The following is a 22,575-nucleotide window of genomic DNA, read 5'->3' on the forward strand; positions in this document are numbered from 1 at the left end:
ATATATATAGTATTTTTTCTTTGTTCAATATTTGAATTCCCTCACCTGGATAGTCCTTTTTCAAATTAGGAAAGTTTTTATTTGCATACAGCACAGGCGAAATGGTTGACAACTCTCCTAGCTCTTCATCTTTTTCCCAACGTTGTAAGCTGCGTTGATTGTAGGAGAGGCCATCATTCTCACCCTCTGTGGTTGGTGTAGTTGGGGTGGAAGCTGTGGTCCATGAGCCATCAGTGTCACAGTGCTCAGGACTGAAGAAGCCACTTCTGTCCCTAAATTAGTGCAAAGAGAGACTAAGAATTTGCCCCATCACAATACCAGGTTCATCCACAAAAGAGACATGCAGAACACAAACATCGGTTCAATTAACAATAGGTGACAAAGCTCTGTTGAATGAAAGTCCAAAGTAACATGGTTTTAAGTTACCGTAGTTCCATATCAAATTATGTTCAGTTTGCAAATGGAAAGGCGAGGAAATGAATACCAAATGAGACAAATTCCAAAGTAGCAAAATCCAGTTGATGGTCTTATTCCAAGAAATGATATATGAGGTGGGACTGGTCAGAGTTTAAAATATATTATACTAGTCTATGGAAGTTGAGGAAAGTATCCACCAGTGACAGGATAGCAATGCTTCAAGTGTTATCCATTTGTTTGGTACGATACGTAATCACACAATCTGCTGGTATGTACATAATTACAGTATAGATGCATCATCAATTAGATTGATCCTGATTGAGCCTCTTAAAATAAAACCTACCTGTGTGTCTTTAAATCATTCCTTGTGAAACTTATTGGATCCTTGATGCAGGCTGTGCATGTGGCTCTAACTTCTGTACAAGGCAGTATTAAGTCTTATCACCACCTGGTGCTAAACATCACTTTTCCATTCAAAATGACAAACACCAGAATGTTTGTGGGCAGGAGGCTCTAGCATTCAACAGCTGAAAAACCGTGAAGGGCTTGGCTTAAAGTATAGCTCATTTTGTAGCAGAGTTAGTTTTTGTGTATCCATGTCCTTATTCTCCGCAACAAGGCTCAATTGTGCAGCCTGCTCAACACCACTCAGGGATAGGCACGTAAGATACTTGGGAGGTGGATGTTGGAGGGCATGGGAGCACAATAAGTTTTAGGCTCCATGTACACTGGGCGTTTTAAGAACGCTGGTAACATTAGCTGTGTAAAGGCCACATTAAAAATGTGAGTTTTTCAGCTTTTTCTTTTAACAAAAGAAAAAAAATTTTTCTCAAAAGAACCTCCAAAAACGCTGGTTTGCCGCGTTAGAGAGTTTTTACAGCTAAAAAAACTCTTCTAGAAACCCACTAGTTCTCGGGGGGGGGTTTCCAGCCAAAAAAATGCTGATTCCAGTCTATGTGTGCATGGACACATAGGATAACATGCTGCGGAGTTTACTGGCTGTAGAAATAAAATGCCAAACAGCAGCTGTGAAAATGTCCAGTGTGCATGAGGACGCTATCTTCTAAAAGTGGAGTTAACTTCAGTGTACTGCCCAATCTTTGGATCCAATACAGGGTCAGAGATTGATGACTAATACAGGTACTTACAGGCACAATCAGCCACTTAAACAGGTTTATTTTAAGAACTGGAGCCTGTCTATCACAGAAAAGCAGCAAAGCTTTTGCAGGAAGACTGTCCAAAACAGATAGTCACTAGAAGCAAAAAAAACAAAAAAAAAAAAAAGACAAAAACAAAACAAACTGCTAGGGCAGTGACTTTGTTGACTTGAAAACGTATCTAGTTACTTTGACATTATGAGTCAATTTACAAACTTTCTTAGCTGATCCAAAAAGTGGTTTATTTCTCTGACCAGGGGCGGACTGACCATTTGGAACCTCAGGCACTGCCCGAGGGCCTGGGGTCAGTAGGGGGCCCCATGAGATGCCCCTGGTACCTTTTTCATAGGTTTTTTTGAGTTTAGGAAAGGACACAGGGGCCCCATGATCCCCTATTGCCCGGGGGCCCCATGAGTTCTCAGTCTGCCCCTGTCTCTGACCATACAGTTTCCGAAGAACATCCAACTATTTTGATGGAACAAAGCAGATATCTAGTAAACTCTATGCAAAGTAGTTTTTTTTTTTTTTTTTTTTACAGCCAGGGTGTTGCTCACGTGTGACATAGCTATGACAATAATAATAAAATAGAGATCCACATTTTATTCAAATAAAAGTATCTATTTATAGCACAACTAGATTATTAGAATCACATTTACCATGCTAATGGAATAATGACCCTTTCCTGAGAATACATCTATACTACAGCAGCAGATATCACAGAAAGGCAATTGAGTGCACACAGTTGACAAAAATTGTATTCTTTTTTTACATAGTTACCTGTAATATCCATAACTTGGGAGTACATCACAGGACACAGAGCAAGCTATTTATGACTGCGGGTTATATGCCACCTATAGGAATGGACACTGGCAGATCAAACAGGAAGTCCTTCCCTATATAACCTCCTCCTACACAGGGAGTACTTCAGTTTTTGTAGCAAGCAATGAAAATCCAAAAAGAGGGTAGGGACCTCTGTCTTGTGATGCACTTCAAGAAAAAGTTTTTAAAAGGTAAGTATTTAGAGAGAAAAAAAATCTTTATCATACATCATGGGACACAGAGCAGGCTATTCAGGACTATGTGGGATGTCCTAAAGCAATAGAAAAAATCTGAAGGGCAGGTGATACCATGATAACCACCACCATTATTCCCAATGGTTCTACTCAGCCATATGTGACAAGCTGTGGCCAAAAAGGCAAAATCCTCCATGGCTCTGACATCCATCTGGTAAAACCTTGTGCATATATGAACCGAAGACCATCTAGCAGCCTTGCAAACCTGAGTCATCGACGGCAGATAGCCCAAGATGCCCCCACACTCCTGGTAGAGTGTGCTCTCACCCAAAAAGGGTGGGACCTTACCCTTCAAACCATAGGCTTGAATGATTAACTGGCAGATCCAATGCAAATAGCTGACCTGGATTCCTCCTGCCTTTACTGGGCCTTTATGGCAGCACAAACCAACATTCCTGACATGTCCTGTCAAATTCAAGTAAAGCGTGACCATCTGAACTACATTCAGAGTATGCAGCGATCTTTTCCCTGCCAACTATTGACTAGGGAAAAAAAAAAAGGCAAGACAATGTCCTGATTCAAGTGAAAACTAGAAACCACTCTAGGCAAGAAAATGGATGAGGACGCAACATCACCTTGTCATGATGAAAGACCAAGAACAGCTCCTCACATGAAAGAGCAGCCAGCTCTGACACTCTTCTTGCCAAAGTGATAATTCCAAGAAGCCACCTTTTGATTCAAAGGATTAAGTTCCTTGAATTGGTTCAAAAGGTGGCTCTTGCAAGGACAGCCAAGACCAAGTTCAAGTGCCAAGGACACAAGTGTGGCCTGATAGACAAGACCGTCTGCGTTACACCCTACATGAAGTACGAATCAAGGAGTGAGAAACAACAGTCCCTGGGGAAAAAATGGATAGAGCCGAAATCTGAACTTAAAAATGGTACTTTAGGTCAATTTCATTTCCCCTTCTGATAGCAAAAAGGACAAAAAGTTTCAAATCACACATATCAGCAGGTGTCACTTCCTGGCTTCACATCAGGCAAATAAGATTTCCAGGTCCTGTAACGGAAAATCCCTGAAGCTGGCTTCCTGGCACTCAACAGTGCCGAGAAAACAGGACCCAAGACACCCCACAATCTTTCCAGACCTGGGCTTCAATAGCCAAGCCTTCAATCTTAGCGATCTTAAAACAGGATAAATTATTGGACCCAAGACAATTGGTCTGGGTGGACCGGAAGTGTCCAAAGAGCGTCCCTTTCCAGAAACACTATGTCGGTGTACCAAGCCCACCTAGGCTAGGCCAGGTTACTATTATCAGTGTTACCTCCTCCTGGATCCTGCGCAAAAGACAGGGCAGTAGTTGAATCAGGGGAAGTCATAGATTAGGGGGAACTAGTCCTCAAGATGTTACCAGTGCATCTACCCTTATTGCCAGTGGGACTCTCATCCTGGACACAACCTGTCTAACTTGTTGTAGAACCTGGAAGTCAGTAGATTCACATCCAGAGTTCCCAAACGCTGGCAGATTGCCAAAAATGTCTTGGGATGCAGGAACCACTCTCCCGGTATTTGCCACTGACCTCTGGGGGAATAAACACTTTTCTATACCTGGAATATGTACTGCCAACAGACGGCACACGATAATCTGCCCCAGATAACGTGGTTCACCTTTTGCTGAACCACACGACTCCTAGTGCTGTCCTGGTGGTTGGTAAAATGCCACTGCTGTGGCATTGTTGGACCAAACCTTGACCACAACCTGTGCAACTGGTTCATCAAATAATCCAGAGCAAGGCGTACTGCCGGACGTTACAAGAAATTGATAGGCAGTATTCTCTCCTATGGAGACCAAGTCTCCTGAACTGTAACCCCCTCCAAACCAGCCACCCACCCAAAGACTGGCACCGATGATACTAGCTTATATATTACAGGAAGGAAAACTGCTTTTTTCCAGATTCCAAACCACCAATTCGGACTCTGCAATACCCGGGGGGCAAAGCCCTCTGGCAATCCAGTGCTTGGGGCCTTCATGATCCAGACAGAATGTTCCTCTGGAGTGGAACTGCACGTAGAAAACTACTTCAACGTAGATACCATTTCCTCATGCAGAGAAGTAATGAATGATACTTTTTGCCTTTTATATTTCGCTTTAAACTTGGAACCGACTGCCCCTGAGCAAAGGAACAATAAGGTATTCTGAGATTGACACCCCCGTGACCTCAGTAAGCCAAGCCCCAGGCCTAGGAGCTTTGTGAACACTCAGGGGGGGCTGTGGCTAGCCCAAAGGGCAGTGCCTCAAAACAAAAATGGCAATTCTTTACAGCAAATCGCAAAAACCCTTGATGAGCCTGAAAAAATTGGCACACTAAGATATGCGTCATTGAGGAATACAGACACCCAAAATCTCTTACAGGAGAGGACTGATAGGCCTGATCTCATCTGAAACAGAAGGAACTAAAGGTCTAGTTCCTTGAGATCTAAGATAGACCTCACGTCTCATTTGATTGTAAGCTCGAAAGAGCATGGCCCTTGACCCCCTCGTGTTTTGTTTTGTTACTGTATTGTCATGTTCTGTCCCCCACTATAATGTACAGCGCTGAGCAAACCTTTTAGTGCTATATAAATACTGTATAATAATAATTTGGTTTTGGGCCTGCGACCCTGTCGAGTGTCTCAAATCACCTCAGACTCCCCAAGCATTCTCTGCTTGATACTTCTCAAAACTCAGCGGTCCAAGAGTCTGAAGGGGAAAAGCTTAGAGCACCTGGTATTCCCAGGCAGTCTACCCTCCAAGTACTAATGAGGGCTGATCCTGCTTAGCTTGCGAATTCAGACGAGATCAGGTGTGTTCAGAGTGAAGCAGACACAGTCTATTGCAGCTCGGCCACCAGGAATACCTGCAATGACACCACTGGTCTATTGTGAAATGCGAACACTGCAGATTACACCCAAACGCGCCCCCTTCCAGAGTCCACTGGACCTGAGGGCGTCACACCTATCAGAAACAGTTGTACAAGCCCCCCAAGACTATGCAGACTAATGCAGTGTATAATTGTGTTCTGTCTGGTCATGCAGCTCCTCCACAGGTAGTACTCACACATCCTCCAGTCTGCCCTAATTATTCTGTGTACGCAGAATTAAACTGTAAGACCTGAACTTCTCATAATGTTACACGAGCATGCTGAAAGCCATTTTGTTCTTTATAGTCTATTTTCATTGTTTCTGAACAAAGATTCTAACAGCAGACATTCTCAGTTTCTTACTGCATACTTTCCCAGTTTGTAAATTTTGGGGGGGGGGGGGGTGGATGTGGGGGTATAATACCAGACAGCCTAAGAGATAAGGACTGGACAGGATACCAAGTTGCAAGCTTAATTGAGGGTCTATGTCTTGGACTGAACAAAAGAAAACTATTCACAATTTTTTTTTTTCCATGAAGAGAGTTTATATTAAAAACTTTACATTGCATATGATATCTGACAGGAATATTTTAACCAAAAATGTCAATTGTAATATTATAGATATTGCATGAAGGGAATATTTGCATAATTAAGTAATTTGGGTTTTATATTACTATATTTGATTTGTATTAATTTATATTCCATATACATATAGATTTCTCTATTAATTGATTTTAGCAAAACATATTGGTATATATTGTGGATATTAGGTTTTCAATATAAATAATTAGTTTGAGTTCATTATATTACAACGTCCGTATGCTACAAAAGTTGAATTAAGAAATCTCAGTACAAAATGACCTCAACGAATGTCTGTAAGCTGTATAGCTAGAATTTTTTTTTTTCTTTCCAGAATCACTTAGGTAATACAATGTTTTAAGCGACACTGGTTCCAATTTGTTGAACCAGTTCTGTCAAGAGTCTCGAATTTATAGTTTTTTTTTGTTTTTTTTAAAAGCTATAAGTTAAAAGTTCACTCTTGACATGGTACAGAAGACTTTATGAAAAATCCAAAACAATTCCTTATCCTATACTGCCCCCTTCAGGTAATCAGGATCATTGAGTGACGTCATAATTGGGTGAGATAAGCTTTGCACTACCTAGGTTTTTTGGGGTGATAAAATTTAGAGAATGGGCAGAGACAAGAAAAACAATAGACGGACACAGACACACACAGAAGTGAGCTGACTTAAAGCTGAGATCAATGATACCATAGACTCTATATTGGTAATGTAGAACTTTCATTTTTCCTCAGGCAATTTGTATTCGGCTTATATCTCCAGCTAAACCGTTTAGTCTGCAAACGGTTTTGGTTCGCACCGGAATTGATTTGAAATAATTTCAACTGCAGCATAAATTATCTTCATTTAAATTCTCTGGGGGAAGGGTTCTCTTTGAAATATCCCCAAAGCTAATTTTAGCTTCTAGTCAATGGTTTAGCTGGGTATATATGACAAAGGGGAAAACTTGGTGGAACATTTGTTCTTGACCTCAGATAAATAAGTTTATTGGATTGTCCTTTGTATGGGATATAAATCATTTAACGCTCAAAGTTTACATTGGCATGAACTATCTAGTTGTAGATAGATCACGTGGTTGATTCGCATAACCTTTATTATATGCCAAATTACTGAGAGTTTCCTACTTTGCATTTTTAGTTAGTCCTATTTCATTAATAGAGGATAATATTTGCTTGTTGGAATTATTAACCATTATTATTGATTAGATCATTGTATTGCTATTTTGATTTATCATCACCTATTACATTTTTAATAACTATTTTGCACTGTTTTTATATATATTTTTGCAGGTTATTGCTTTTTGTTTAGTCTTCAAATTAGCACAAATAAAGAACTCCAATTATCAGTTGATTTGTGAAAATTATCTACTTAATTCCAGAGCCCCGCCTGTTTTCATAAAATTATATACGGATTATTTTCTCAGAGCTAAAGTTCTGACAAGTCATAGACTGCTCCTTGTCCCTGCTATCTCTCAGGAGCCTCGTTGATCCTTCAGCCCACATGTAACGATAAGGCAAAATCGGCTGCCCCTCTACCTTCAACCTACACTGCACAAGAATAGGTTATAGAGAGTGGGCCCCTGGCCTCTAGTGGCTGGAGGAGAAAACTGCAGCCCAATACTCTTTCTAAACAACACACTGCCCCCAGTGGCCAATGAGAGAAGAACAAGACAGTCAGATTTTCAAAGAAAGACTGCAATGCAAACGTACCATTCCCATTGCAGGACTCAATCAAAACAGGAGTCCGGCTTTAACTCATGACAGTGGGATCTGTCATAAAAGACCTTCAAAGACTTGGTCCCCCCTACATTTGTGGTCCAACCGCTTGGACCTCTATAGCACCCTGCTGGAAAGCACCTTGGTCAGAACAAACACTGCTCAGGGTTACATTATGCAGGGTCCAGTGCCTTAAAGTTGCATTACAGGCAAACCTCTGGAATTTTTCTCTCCTATCCAACAAGGCTCGGGTACCAAATATTTTAGCTAACTTTTTTTTTTTTTTTAATTTTTATTTAGTAGTATGCGACTAACAATGAAATGACATGAAAATGTGGCTTCACCAACCATACTAGATAAACAGGACAACAATGGTACATCCAAAAAGTAAATACTGAGCCATCTGTACACAGAGAGAACATCTTGCATGCCCCCCCAACAGAGTGTCTGCAGAGTCAAAACTAAGTGGTCAGGAAAGAGGGAAGTCCACTTCAAAACTAGCTCTTAGGGACTGAGCATACCGGATTTTTCTTTTTACATTCTAGAAAAGAAAAGAGAAAAAGAAGAAGAAATGAAGAGAGTGAGGGAAGAAGGAAAGAAAACAGAAAACCAGGTCACCAGGGAACCGCACCATCCAGTTATCCTATATGGCCCTTGGTTCAAGTATGAAGAGCGAATATTAGGCATATTGGAGATATTTGTCAGAGAAGCGCAAGAGGTCCCAGTAAAACCACCTGGTCTTATGTTCCTCTGATTTGTCTCGGCTATCGGAAGTCAGATTCTCCATCTGTTCAATGTCATTCACCCTGACGAACCACTGAGTCACAGTAGGGGCTGCCTGCTTCCAATGACATGGGATGCACGCACGTGCTGCAGTTAGGTCTTTAAGGAGAGATTTATTGTAGCGTTTGTTAGGCATATGAGTGAGGTTAAGGAGGACTGCTGCTGGGTACTTATGCAGAGATGTCTGTGAATTTGTGTATGAGTTGGAGCACTAGTTTCCAGAAGGTCTGGAGTTTAGGGCATTCCCAGAAATATGGAGGATAGTGCCCGGGTGTTGTTCACATCTCCAGCAACGGTCTGATTGGTTGGGGAAAAGTTTGGCCAGGACTGAAGGGGTCCTATAGCAGCGGGCAATAATTTTATAAGAGGACTCTTGATATTTACTGCAGAAGAAAGATTTTTGCGCAAAGAAGAGGATGCATTCTTTCTGGGTTCGGTAAAACTCATCCGCAGATTCCTTTCCCATTTCGCTAGGAAAGAGATATCAGCAGTTGCATGGAGGTCTAGCAAAGTTTTATAGCAGGATGAAAGGGTACCACAGGTCAGGCCTTCCTGCAAGCAGAGCCCCTCAAAGGAGTAAAGCTGCCAAGAGAAGAGTGCCGGCCTACGCATGGAGCCTAAAAAGTGTGAGCTGAAGTGCTCTCCAATGGTCCAGAGCTATAGGCGTTCGTCTGTCTAATAGTGTGAGTAGGGATCCAGTTAGGATGTTGAAGAAAATGAGAGGCACAGAGTAGCCTTTTTGAGGTCTACATTACCAACTTTTGGTCCATAAGGTCTGGTTGGAAAGCCTGGGTGTCCAATGACTGGCGTCATCGGCGAAGGAAAGCCGGATATGGAAGATAAATGAAAGAATCGATTCATTTCTGCCAATGTAGGGCCAATGACCGGGTGTGAGACCATGTACGCAGTGTGTATCTTGCCCGCCAAGGCAATCCCACTAGTGGGGCCTGAGCCATCTGCCGTTTCAGTCCAATCCAGAGTTTCAATTCACTGTGTCTGCACCAATCTACCACTCATGTTATATGTACAGCTGTGCAATACAGGGTAGGATCCGGGAAGCCAATGCCACCTTTGAGCTTTGGTCTCAACAGTATGGCCCGACCTATACGTGCATGCTGCCATTGCCATGTGAACCATATGAACGCAGAACGCACAGCGCAAAAGAAGCTCTGGAGTATCTTAATCAGTAAAGTCTGTAACAAGTACAGGACTCTGGGCATGGCATTCATCTTAAGTATATTACAAAGGCCAAACCAGGAAATAGCAAGGCTGTACCATTTCTGGAAGACTGCCGCCAACAAATTCAAGAAAGGTTGAAAATTCAGGAGGAAAACATTTAGATTAGAGAGAATTTTCGTCCCGAGCTAGCAGCTTTCTGAATGGATCCGATTACTGTCCTTTATTCACAGAAGAACAGTTCTAGGTATGCACATGCAGCACATCAGTGACCACCCACCTTACAGCCATTAGTGAAACAAAAAAACTGAAATACTTCCTGTGTAGGAGGGGTTATATAGGGGAGGACTTCCTGTTTGATCGATTTGCCAGTGTCCATTCACCTATAGGTGCATATAACCTACAGTCATGAATGGTCTGCTCTGTGTCCCGTTATGTACGATAAAGAAAAACTGCCATGAAGACTGAAAATGAGGGTGTAAGAAGCCAATGGTTCTTGCCCTATCAGGGAGCCAAAATATAAAAAGAAAGCAAAGAGACAAAAAAGAATAAAAAGCAACAAAAAACAAAAACACACACAGGCACCCAATGAAGCATTAGCCCAGATATACCTCAACAATGGCTAAAAAGGGGGGGGGGGGGGAGGGGAACGACAAAAACAAAATAATACCCTGAATGACATTTGCACTACTAACAAAATGAGCACTCAGCACTAAGACCAAGTACGTAAAGGGGCTTTCCACATTTACAGAAAGAAAAGTAAAAACACCTCATTAGGAAAAAAATGCAATTATAGGGCCATTTTGAAGATGCAAGGCAAAGAGTTGCTTGAATTTTTTCAATTTCAAAAGCAAAAGTTAACATACCTGTTGTCCAAGAAGCCAGACTGAGCATAAGGCTCAATCTGTAAGCTAGAAGCCATGGATGCACCTGAAAAACATAATATTCAATAAGTAGATTTCACAAATGGCTATAGTTCTATTGTAATCCACATTGCAAGCTTCTGTTTGAGGTACTTAAGCCCATACAATCAATATATGCTTTTATATACATTTTTGGGCGGGATCACATAATTCAATGGATTACACAAAGAAAAACACTTGTGTTTTGCTCATGTAGGTCAGGAGCAAATGAAATACATGGTACTTCCAGATCAGAAGCATGTAAAAGCAACGGCAAAAGGTCTAGCACCAACACATGGAGGGGCTATGTGACAGTCCTCAGACCTGCATAAGCTCTACTCAGAGCATCTGTGAACTTACACAGGGTTTCCGTTCCTTACTAGCAGAAGCTGACTGGAGTGAAGGAAAAGCAAATGTGCGCTGCGGGAGTAGGAGGAATTATCACATATTCCTACCACAAAACACCAAAGTCTTAAACACCACAGTCTATATGCTTGATGTTGAGATGGCAACTGGCTTACCTTGAGTAAAGGGTCTCTGACTCTGGCTTACTGATCCACTGGTTGGTGCTCCCTCACTTCTGCCAGCTGAGCTATTCACAGGCTGATCACGGTCTACAGTACCAAGAACATCCTTCAACAGTTCTTGAATGTCTGAGTTCTCCATCTTGGGCATCTCTGAAGAAACAAAGATGACAAGTTATGTTAACAACCTTTCCATTTAGTGTCATTTTGTAAAGCTAAAAATCATACAGAGGAACGATGAATGAGACAATGTAAACTTAAAACGGAAGTATAACAAAACCAAAAGAACCATGTGCAAAAATGATACCTAAAAATTGCGCATAAAACATTGAACACAGAATATCAGAATGAAATATTTCACAATTACACAGATGTAGCTGGAGAAGAAGCCAAGGAAGCATGACCTATGCTTCATTACTTCATTAGCTCCAGTGGAGAGCAGATGAGACATGGGTCACCAAAAAAAAAAAAAAAAAGTATCACACAGGGTCTCCTGTGTGATAAATGAAAGTTTTGTAAAAAAAAAAAAAAAAAAAAAGACTGCACCCAAGCAATCCTTCTGATCCTCCCTAAGAGAGAAAATGATGACTGTCCTTGTGATTTTAAGCTGCAAGGATTAATAACATGAGAAAGAGGCATTTTGACTTACCTGTAAATTCCATATCTTGGAGTACAGGACACAGTTAGAACATTCATACACCATGGGTTATAGGTATGTACATTCATGCGATTGGACGCAGACAAGCTTTTGAGGATGCAACCCCCCCAAGGCTGCCTTCTCTATAACCTCTACCCCTCTCTGCAAGCCCTCATTTTGTAGCAAGCAAAGCAGAGTAAACCAAAGAAAGGAACAGAAGGTGGCCTGTGTCCTGTACTGCATCCAAGATAGCAAATTTACAGGCAAGTTAAAATTTCTTGCAAGTTAATCGTACAGTACAGAACACTGGCAACGTATTCATACACCATGGGATGTCCCCAAACAATGAATACAAAGGGCAGGCAACAGCTAAGCAAACAAAACTGTGCCAACAGAGCAGAATTGTTGAAATTGATCACCCAAACCGAAGGCTTGGAGCAACGGAATTGTGAAATTTTTCTGACAGCTGCAAGGGACATGAATCCTTTAGGAGAAAATTGACTAGATAGACTGTGGCTTTGATGCCCTGAGTTTTGAGAAGGGAAAGCAAAGGTGCCAAGACCTCTGTGAACAATCTGAGAGCAGAGGATAGGCTCACAAGGCAATGCGGCAAACTGTAAGTCGTCTACCACTGCAATGTGTAGAAGTCACTGATGATGCGGGTAAATGGGAACATCCAGATTGGCAACTTGGATGTCCATGGATACCATACTGTATATTCCTCTTTTCTCAGAAGCAATTACTGACCTTGTGGATTCCATGAACAATTTCAGCATTTTAAGAAATTTGTTGAAGGATTTTAAAGTAGAACTTTACCCACAACAACTTGATAAAAGTTTAGCAAGGAACATAAAATTCCGCATTAATAATTATGCTACCAAAATTAGTGTGTGCTGAAAACTGCCTTCAGCGTTGTTCTCGTTTCTTATGGTTGAAGGCTGTCATTTTGCTGATGCTCAGTGCCCCTGAGCAGCATAAAACGTTAAAGTCATCAACAGCCTCTACATTTTTGGTACAGTGCTGAAAAATAGAGCACAACTGAGCATGTGCATAGCACAGCGAGAGAGAATTCTCGGATTTTAACAAGTATAGGTATGTATTTTTAATGCTTTACGTAGCTATAGCTGCAAAAGGGGCCAGCCTAAAGTGATCTAGCAGGAATTAATTTTCTGGCTAAAGTTCCAGTTAAGCCCAGACTGGACCCCACTGGACATTGGTACCATGAACAAGTTTGAGTAGACTCTTTTCAATCTGTCTTGCAGAGGTAGACCCAAAGTGGTTCAGGGCATTCTGCAAATATAACTTATCGTGTTACGTTTTTGGCTGAATAGGAGGAAGAAAGTGGTGAGGTGGAGTTCTGAACTCTATCTTGTATCACATTGAAACTACTGATTGAACCCACAGGTCTCGGACATCCTTAACCTAGAGAAAGGCACACAGACATTCCCCAACTAATTATTAACTAATAAATTATTAAAAGTGCAACCTTTCCTTCTCTGTGAAGGAGGCTTTTGTGGATCAGGCCTTCTGCCAAAAAGAAGGGCTGAACTCAGGTAAAAAACCCGACAAAGCCTGGTTAAAAAAGCTGACAGGTGCTCTGTTTAGGAGACCTAGGCAATCCTGAGAAGGGCGTATTTGGGACCTTCCTCTGTGAAAGTAAAAAACTTTCCCACCTGTAACCTCTTTGATAAATTGGTTAAGTGCCTCAAAACAGGTACCTTCCTTCGAAGGGCATACGTGCGAGATGCCTTTATAGGCAGCTTTGGCTGTCCAGGCTTTGAGCCACAAGATCCTACACACGTGAATGGATATTAGAGACATTCTGCTAGAGCATCCTTACAAAAAAAGCACAGCATAAAGCAATTACTAGAGATGTTCTGAAACAGCACAATCCTGAAATACAGCATCATGCTGGTTGTTCATTATCCTAGTTCAGTTAGCTGTAGTAAGACATACTGAAATTGCAGCAGGAGCTGGTTGCAGGATTGGAGCTGCAAGATCAAAAAGAGCCTTTACACACATCTCAAATTTCCTACAGTACAGAAAGTTGTTTTAGGACAGAGATAGCGGGATTAACCACAGAAACAGCCAACCGCTTTGCAAACTCTTTTTCCACTCACTGAATAGTCAGGTTGCACAACACCAATGCATTTGCAGACAGAGGTAATAAGTTTTATAAAATTACCAAGCAAATTACCTAACGCTCCTTGTTTAATATTGTGACAATCAGGGGGAAAAGAAACCTTAAATCACCTTCTTCCAATACTGATTCTATATAGTCTTTGTTCACTTTTAAGTCTGCATCCTCTAGAACTGACATATTAGGATCACACTCTGGTTGAGAAACAGGAGTAGGAGAAGAGGTGGGGCGTTTTTGAGCCTAGATAAAGATAGCTGTATTAAGGCCATAACCTGTTCAACAAAAAGTGAAAGATGCCAAAAAAATATCTGCTTCCGTCAAATCAGCGACTTTTTGTGTACCTGAAATAAAGCCAGCATCGAATGTGGAGAATGGTGTTAAATCTGGGTCCCGCTCAGGTGCAAGGGACTTCTTGTCACTCTGAAGTTGAGCGTTGCTCAGACCGTTATCAGAATATAGTGTGAGAGATAAAGGAAGCATGTCCGTAAGGAGAGTGTGGTAACTCAGGAGCGGATTGCCCTGCAACAAATCCTCATAGTAAAAGGGTAGAAGGAAGCACCTGTGTAAATTATAAGGGCTCTAGGAGGATGTGCCATTAACGTGTGTGACCAGTGGTGTGATTTAACAACTGGTCAGCCACCTGAGACTGAGCAGTGAATGGTTACATTTTACCACTTGTTTGCACTAGGAGGTGAATACATTCCAAACACAGTCCTGTTTAAAACGTAAATAGTCAAAAACACCATCTTACCTGTCCACGATGCTGAGCTATACATAATATCCAGGTTTTGCCCGTCATGGTGGGCATGCCACCAAAGAGGCCTTCAGGAACCTGTATAGCACCCTGCGGCTGTTGCGACAAATGGCAAAGTAAGCGCCCATGGAAGATCCAGTGCCTGAGGCAAAATTGGTAGCCATCCCCACAGCATGAGTTCCAGATACAGTGCCCATGGTTTTAACAATGTTGCACTGATCCAGTTACACTGGTTCTATGTTAGCAATAGTATAGCCCAAACCCTATATTTTAACAGGAAAAGTAGGGGGTCGTCTTATACGCCGGAAAATACGGTAATATATCACAGCTTACCAAACAGATGTGGTGGCTGCATTTGTTTACGTTAAAGCTTTTTTTCCCCCTCTGTTTTCACCTGGTGATCTGTCCAGCAACACACCATTAGAGTGTATCCACTCTAGATAAAGGAACACTGAGGCACCTTTGGACAGCAGCATTTTTCATTTGGGGGAGAATGCACTAGCAAATTTAGATACACTAACCAATTTAAGCTGAACTCCAGCTAACACTTTATGTTCATTGTAAGCATACTTGTCAGTAGTAAACTGTTTAAGCCCTGTTACATCTGTTCTGTTAATAAAAAACAAAAAACTTACTGACCAGATCACCAGGTGAAAATAAAAGAAATAAAGCCTAAAAAAGAAAAAAACTACTGCAGCCACCACATTGGCAAAAGGAGAGGGGTCACTCACCTATGGACACTAGCAAAAAAACAAAAACAAAACTGGAACATTGTTATATGGGCACAACAAGAGGAAATTTCCAGCACTTTTTCCAGTATCCACTAACCTGAAGATTATAACCCATGGTGTAACAATCAACTCCTGTACTGTAAAAAAGTAAGTACAGGAGTTAATCACCACCCCCCCCCCCCCTTTCCCACCTGCTTTTACAGGTAAGGCTGAGGAGGGGGGAAGATACTAAACATGTTACAACCTAAATACGATTAAACCTTTCACTGCCAGAGCACAAGTTTAAAAAAATAATTTTAGTCCTGAACATTACATAAAACCACCAAACATATATTTTCTGAAAGCAGGGAATAAAATAGTTGTAGTTCCAATTTTTTATGTCACATGATATTACCCTATAAATTTCAGTAAAAAAAATACAAGCAAGTTATTTAAAGGGCACAAAAAAAAAAAAAAAAATTTGCAATAAATTACATTTTTTTTTTTTTGTAAAATATTAAAGATGACAGAGTAAATAGATATCCAGCTTGTCAAACCTTAAATTTGCATCCGCTCATGAAATGGCAGGTCTAAAGGGTAAAAAAATAAAAATAAATAATACATGTCCCGGGCGTCGGGCGATATAAATTCAACATCCCTGCTACTATAGCAAGTGTATTAGCCAGTATTGTAGGCAAGTGGGTAATTAAGCTCACAGCTGCAAGCTTGATACAGGGATGTTTTCAATTCATAACGCCGAAGCCCGGGACATGCAGTTCTGGGCGCCGGGCAGATAGGTTTTTTTTCACCTGTCAGGTAGAAGCATTCAGGCGCTGCTGCCCGATTGCTTCCACACAGCCCACTATGTCGACAGCTTCCGCAAACCCCCCCCCCCATGTCTCCTGGGCTCCGCCTGCCCATCTGCGGGCCTGGGACCAGTCAGTGGGTGCCGGAGGGTGTAGGGGAGGGGGGGAAGAGTGGACACATCTGCTTCCCTCACCTTATTGTCCTAAGTCAGAAGTGATGTGACATCACTTCTGGGTCCCCATTGACAGGTTCCCAGCCATGTGCACTGCATTACATTCAGTGGAGCACAGGGGAGGCATGCATGTCTCAAAAAAAAAAAAAAAAAAAAAAAAAAAAAGAGAACCAGTCACCAAAAAATAAAAATATTGCACAGGGGACTTTTTTGTCCCCTATGTGATGGGGGGGGGGAAAAAAATTAAATAAATAAAATTTACACCCAAGCATATAACCCCAGATGCCCCAGCCCCCAAATTTTTCAAGGCCTCCCACCCCCACATATGTACAAGCACAAATGTAAAAGTATGTGCTGGGGCACCTACGCATGAAAACGACGATTGCGATACATATGTTACATATTGCTGTGCACGACAGAATGAGGGCAATAATTCTAGCACCAGACCTTCTCCGTAACATTAAACTGATGACCTGTAAGGGCATTAAAAGCGTCACTTATAGAAAATACATGGTACTAAAGTTTGTTTCCATTTCACGAGTGCATGCAAATTTAAGGTTTGACATGTTGGATATCTATTTACTCTATGCAACCTCGTCTTTTAGATTTTACCAAAAAAATGGATAGTTTATTGATTATTGTGCCTTTGTGATAATATGACAACAAAATTGGAACTACTGCTATTTTGTTGTCTAGGGTCTATGCATTCAGAAAATATATGTTTGGGGGTTTTGTGTAATCTTCAGGCCTTAAATTATAATTTTTTTTAAACGTGTGCAAAAAAAAAAAAAAAAAAACGCAAAAACAGCTCTGGCAGTGAAAGGGATAAAGGATAAGCACGACGCTCCCCTTTCCTGACAAGCACCCAACTACTTTTGCAATTACCTTTTGAGGCTTTCCCTCCTTATGGAGGGTGTCAATGATGGTTTTCTGCACAACTGCCAGGTCAGCAGTCTTTCCCATGATTGTGATTCCTACTGAACCAGACTGAGAGACCATTTAAAGGCTCAGGAACCCTTTGCAGGTGTTATTGCTTAATTAGCTGATTAGAGTGGGACACTTTGAGCCTAGAATATTGCACCTTTTCACAATATTCTATTCACAATTATGACAAATCACAGCTTGAACTATCTTGCTTTGTATGTCATGAGTCTACCTCATACATTAGTTTCAACTTTTAAGTTGCATTAATATATACACATTATATATATGTATATATACACACACACACATTATATATATATATATATATATATATATATATACAGTATATACACACACACACACACACACACACACATATATATATATACATACACACACACATATATACACACACACACATATACACACATACATACACACACACACACATACATACCTACACACATATACATACACACACACACCTCATACCCTTCTCTGGGTTTCTACATTACATACACATACATACATACATATACACACAGACTGGCTATTCTGAGCAGTACAAGGTTGGGAGAAACCCAGAGAAGGGTGTGAGGTCAACCAGAGTGGGAAAGGAGAGCATCAATGTTTGAGACTATGGTCTGAGAAAGTTATACTCCCCTAGGTGGATGCAGAATCAGTCCGATGTTTCATTTGTCCCCTGCTAGCTCTGCAGTAAAAATTGACTGATCAAACACTACAGACCTTTCAGTTCTCCCCCTCCGCTCTGAGCAGAGAGCCATGACTGTCAGTCTCTGGCTCTCTGCTCTGCCTCTCCAGAGCACTGGACTGCGAAGGGGGCAGGAGGAACTGGTTCAGGCTCTGAGTATTGCAAAGAGGCCGAGCCAGGTGCCGCTTCAGGCTTCTGGGTGGATCCTGACGATATAGTCAGGATCTTTTCAAACCCTGGACCGGCTGAGGGACATCAGTAGACCTTAGCCAGCTGATGGATGAAACCGTGTCACAGGAGTGCAGAACAAACTGAAGTTTGAATTACAAGGCAGGACATCTTTGCCTAATGTGGTGTAAATGTTAGACATTCCTCTCTCTTCTTTGTAAAGGAGTGGGGGCCTCGTTTCATGCAAAGAAGGTTTTTGTACATGTCCAATGGGCTTAGAGTTAAAGTGTCTGCCAGAAGGTGAAGGGCCTACAGTAATGACTTCCAGAGAGGACAAAAAGATTGTATCCGCAAGGTAGCGGGGCCCGCAGAATGGAGAAGCTAGACTGAAGATAAAGGGGTAGAAACGCTCTTCCCTCAGTAGTTGTCTCACTGTATTCCTCAAAGGAACTTTCAAAGAGGAGTGTACCGCAAAAGGTACCTCTCACTAGGGCATTCTGCTGACCATTCTTTAGGCCACAAGATTCTGTGCATATGCACAAAAAGTAGGGATTCAGGAGAACTGACTGATCACGTCCACAATGGTGTCTACACAAAATAGCAGTGCTGCAGACAAGGTTTGCCATCTTGCAGCAATATTAGCATCTATAAATCGGAGAAAAGTCACTAGGCCTAGTCCAGTTTGCAATGGTTTGGGCAATTGAAATAGTGGCAACTAGCCAGTTGCATGGTTGGGCCTGTTGAGGAAAAGATTCTCCAGACAACTACCAACTGAATCCTCAAAAGGAGGGAATGCCATCAATGTTAACAGTAGATTGATGACTGGATCCACAGTGAGAGCAGTACAACTCTTCTTGAACTCCCTTTCCATAGGTTACAAGGCATCAAAATTATCAGGAAGGATAAATAGCCTGAGTTGGGCTAATCATTAAATGGATACGCTACAGCAGTCAGCATCCAACATACAATCTGAAAATGAAGTGCACTAAGCAGTTCAGAATTTAACATCTGAAGACAATCAGGGAAAGGAGAAGAGCATTTATGGGTGTTCGTACCCCGTGATTACAGAAGTGACAGCAGCCTTTGGAATAAATCAGACATAGTTGCAGAAAATTCTGCTTTAGTCAGACAAGCCACGTGTCGTATATCTGTAAAAATATTTGTGGTGGAGGTTGACTCACTAGTGTGAGATGCACCTTATTGCCTTCAAGTGGACTTTGTAATTTTTGTGGACATTTTATACATTGAGATCCTTGTGATTTGTTAGGTGGATTTTCTTTACACTATCTAGCATGGTGGTATTTTCTATATTCATTAAGCGTGACACATTGTCACTGATTTGCATGCTACGGTAAATACCGCCTAGTGTGCTTGCAGCTAATGTTCATACAAAATTTGTTTTGCCATTAGCATGGTTTCTCACTTTGTGTTGACTTTTATTCAACCGTCTGTGATGTAGCTGTATCCAAATCCATCCAGAGAGAACTGATGCCACCACATCACTGACAGTTGAATAAAAGTGCCCAGACGAGCATACGCTTTAGATCAGCTTTTTTTCATTTGTATTTCCCAGGGTAAACACACCCAATTGTAGATTAACCCATAATATGTGCCCTTCAAACCATGTGTGTGCTTCACACCATGGTGTGTCTTGAAGAATAAATGGACATATTGTAGTGTCTATTTGATATCCAGGGAGGAAAAAAAAAAAATCAAACAAGATATGTTTAGCCAGAAACCAGTACATAAAGATACAGAGATGATCTGTCTTACCTTGTCCACATCACTGGTCCCATTCAGGGTACAGGCTTTCCCTGTCATGGTAGGCATACCCCCGAAGCGGTCGTCAGGGTGCCAATGGACAATGGACCTGTAAAGAACCATGTAGCTAACCTGTACCAAGGTGAGCAAATACAGGATCCAGTGCCCACATGCAAACATTACAGGTCAGCCTCGCTGTTACAGAGTCCAGGCACAGTTCCAAAAAGGACATTGAAGATAATGAATTTGGAAACTGCTAGTAAGCCATAGCTAGCAAGTCTTACTAGAAGTGTTGGTCAAAGAAGGAAGGAAAACCAGTAAAAAGTAGAAAACATTTCTTCCCCAAGTGGAACCTTATGTAGTGGACGAGATTACATGGGTACACAGAGGGTGGTGTTCCCAGCCAAGCTTTTGGCAGTGTCCAATCTGAAGGTAGAGGAATATAAACTGTGGTCTACGATTACAGCTTCTGTGTCCTGTACTGTACGATTAAGATACAAAATAGCCTGTGTGTACATCCAAGTGCATAGTAAATTCTGTCAGCAAACAATTGCATACAATGTGCCAACATAAGCACATATTTGTTAGTAAATCAATCCCATAATCTAAAAAGATAACTGGATATTGTAAAGGAAGAACAAAGAAGAAATGGAAAAAAAAAAAAAAAAAGAGAAAAAAAAAAAAAAGGACTGCAACATACAACATGACCTCTGCAACAATTAGTACAGAGAGGTTGTCTCCTGCATCACTTCATGGGATCATAAGAGCCAGACACAGATACAATGACACATTGCTTCATAGCAACGGGCAGGATCACATTATGACAGGTGGAAAAGGGGAACTGTCATAGTGTTGTAATTAAAGGTTTTCAGAGATCTGTTGTAGCAAATTCCACCACTGCATATCTAACACACCACAAACAGAGGTTTGGGGTAAGGCTGCAAGACCAACCCTCCATGGAGATTTTATCCAGATCTGAGCCGAGGGCTCCCTCTGGCAGAGGCATCATAATTCTCTCTCCAGTGTGAGAACCAGAAGCGATGTTCAGGACCTCCGTCTCTGATGTTTCCTCTGTGGGGAGGGGAGGCCAGGTAAATAAACTATATCCAAAGCTCAGTAAGAAGACACTAGCAAAACCCAAACCACAGAATCAGAGCAGATTAAACTTGGTAATAAGTCAAATTAGAGTTAAAAAGGAGCACAGCATAAATACAGCTTAATGTTGAGCAATATTAAGCACATCACAATATTATTTTACCAACACAAATAAACACGATCTAGGGTGTTACATGAACTAAAAATTATTATACTGTTACCAGCATGTATACTACTCTAAAAAAAAAAAAAGTTAAATGATTTTCATAGAACAGTTTTTTACACTCACACACAGAAAACAAGCAAGCAATCAAAATACAGTACAATATCAGCACAAAGTTATACACAGATTAAAAACAATCATATCACAATACTTGTTATTGCCACAAGCAAATCACTGTTTTTAGTGGATTAAAGAGCAGCTTTAAAGAAGAACTCTGACCAGAAGGCATTTTATATCCCCCAGAGGACCATGTACACATAGCATTTGCCCCCATTAAAACTAATGCTGTGGGTTTGATATAAAATGCCATTTTTATTATTGTCCGTGCAAACTTCAACGCCACCCCAGGAAGAAGAAAAAATGATGGGTGTTCCTTTGGGACAGGCAAAGGTAGCACTGGAGCCACAACCCCCCAATTCTGCAGTCCTCTCTGCCATGCATCCGTATGCCTACTCTGCTCCATTTGTACAAATAAAAGGCTGAGCACACAACCTCCCATAACAGCCCCCCTCCTATTCTTGCAGTCATGATTCCTCTGCTACTTTTCAAAGACTGCCCCGGATCCAGGTGCTGCTAGATAAAAGAAATCTGCCTGCCAATCTGCTATCCCTGAAGTGTACACACCTGAAAAGACTGGAGTATGAAGTTCTGCTCAGAACAGGACCTGGTCTACATAGCATATGTGACTATGTCACTGTACAGCAGCACAACTCTATAGAGTGACAAGAATGAAGTGTCACTTTGTTCACTTTAAATAAAGTGGAGTAAAAAAAAAAAATGGGAACCATGTGATGCAATGAAACATGCATCACAACACCACCTACCACTGGCTCACTGCAGCCAGAACTAACAGCTATCGCATACTAAACTAGGATTTAGTGTGCGGTAGCTGACGGGGCAGTGTGAGCAAGGAGGGGAGGGGGGTTTACCTTTCAAGTGGATCATCAAAAAGATGGACAGGAAGGACTTCACTGGCTCCACAGCAGAATTCCACAGCCGCAAAGCTATGGACAACCTGGTTTTTAGTGACAAACTAATCAGTATATCCAAAGAACAGGTTGACTTGTTCCATGATGACAGACAGTTGATTTGCAGAGTTCTGGAGAGAAAGTGGGCAAAGAATGCTGCCTTCAAGCCTGGGACTCTAGGCAAAGTGCAGAGTTGAAGGACTCCTGGATTGGAAAATTTGAATCCACAACCAGAGAGTCTGATGTTTCTACTGTGGAAGAACTACTACTTCTGGCCTGAGCAGTGTCCAGAAGTAGACCCTTGCAGCAGCCTCGCAGCACCGCTCAAAGCCAGAC

The 22,575-nt window shown here is 41.5% G+C and overlaps 1 protein-coding gene across 1 annotated transcript in view; it reads right to left on the reverse strand.

Annotated features, from left to right (window-relative positions):
- Window positions 1-22,575, reverse strand: part of KMT2D (lysine methyltransferase 2D) — a 261,049-nt gene that overhangs the window by 125,677 nt on the left and 112,797 nt on the right. The window contains exons 25-27 of the mRNA XM_089679503.1: window positions 11,166-11,321; window positions 10,609-10,672; window positions 46-272 (exon numbers count right to left, since the gene is read on the reverse strand). Of these exons, the coding sequence (XP_089535629.1) occupies window positions 46-272; window positions 10,609-10,672; window positions 11,166-11,321 (447 nt within the window). The remainder of the gene's footprint in view (window positions 1-45; window positions 273-10,608; window positions 10,673-11,165; window positions 11,322-22,575) is intronic.

Source organism: Staurois parvus, unplaced genomic scaffold, assembly GCF_062004578.1.
Source record: "Staurois parvus isolate SC_StPar_1 unplaced genomic scaffold, SC_StPar_1.0 ptg000017l, whole genome shotgun sequence".
Classification (NCBI taxonomy): domain Eukaryota; kingdom Metazoa; phylum Chordata; class Amphibia; order Anura; family Ranidae; genus Staurois; species Staurois parvus.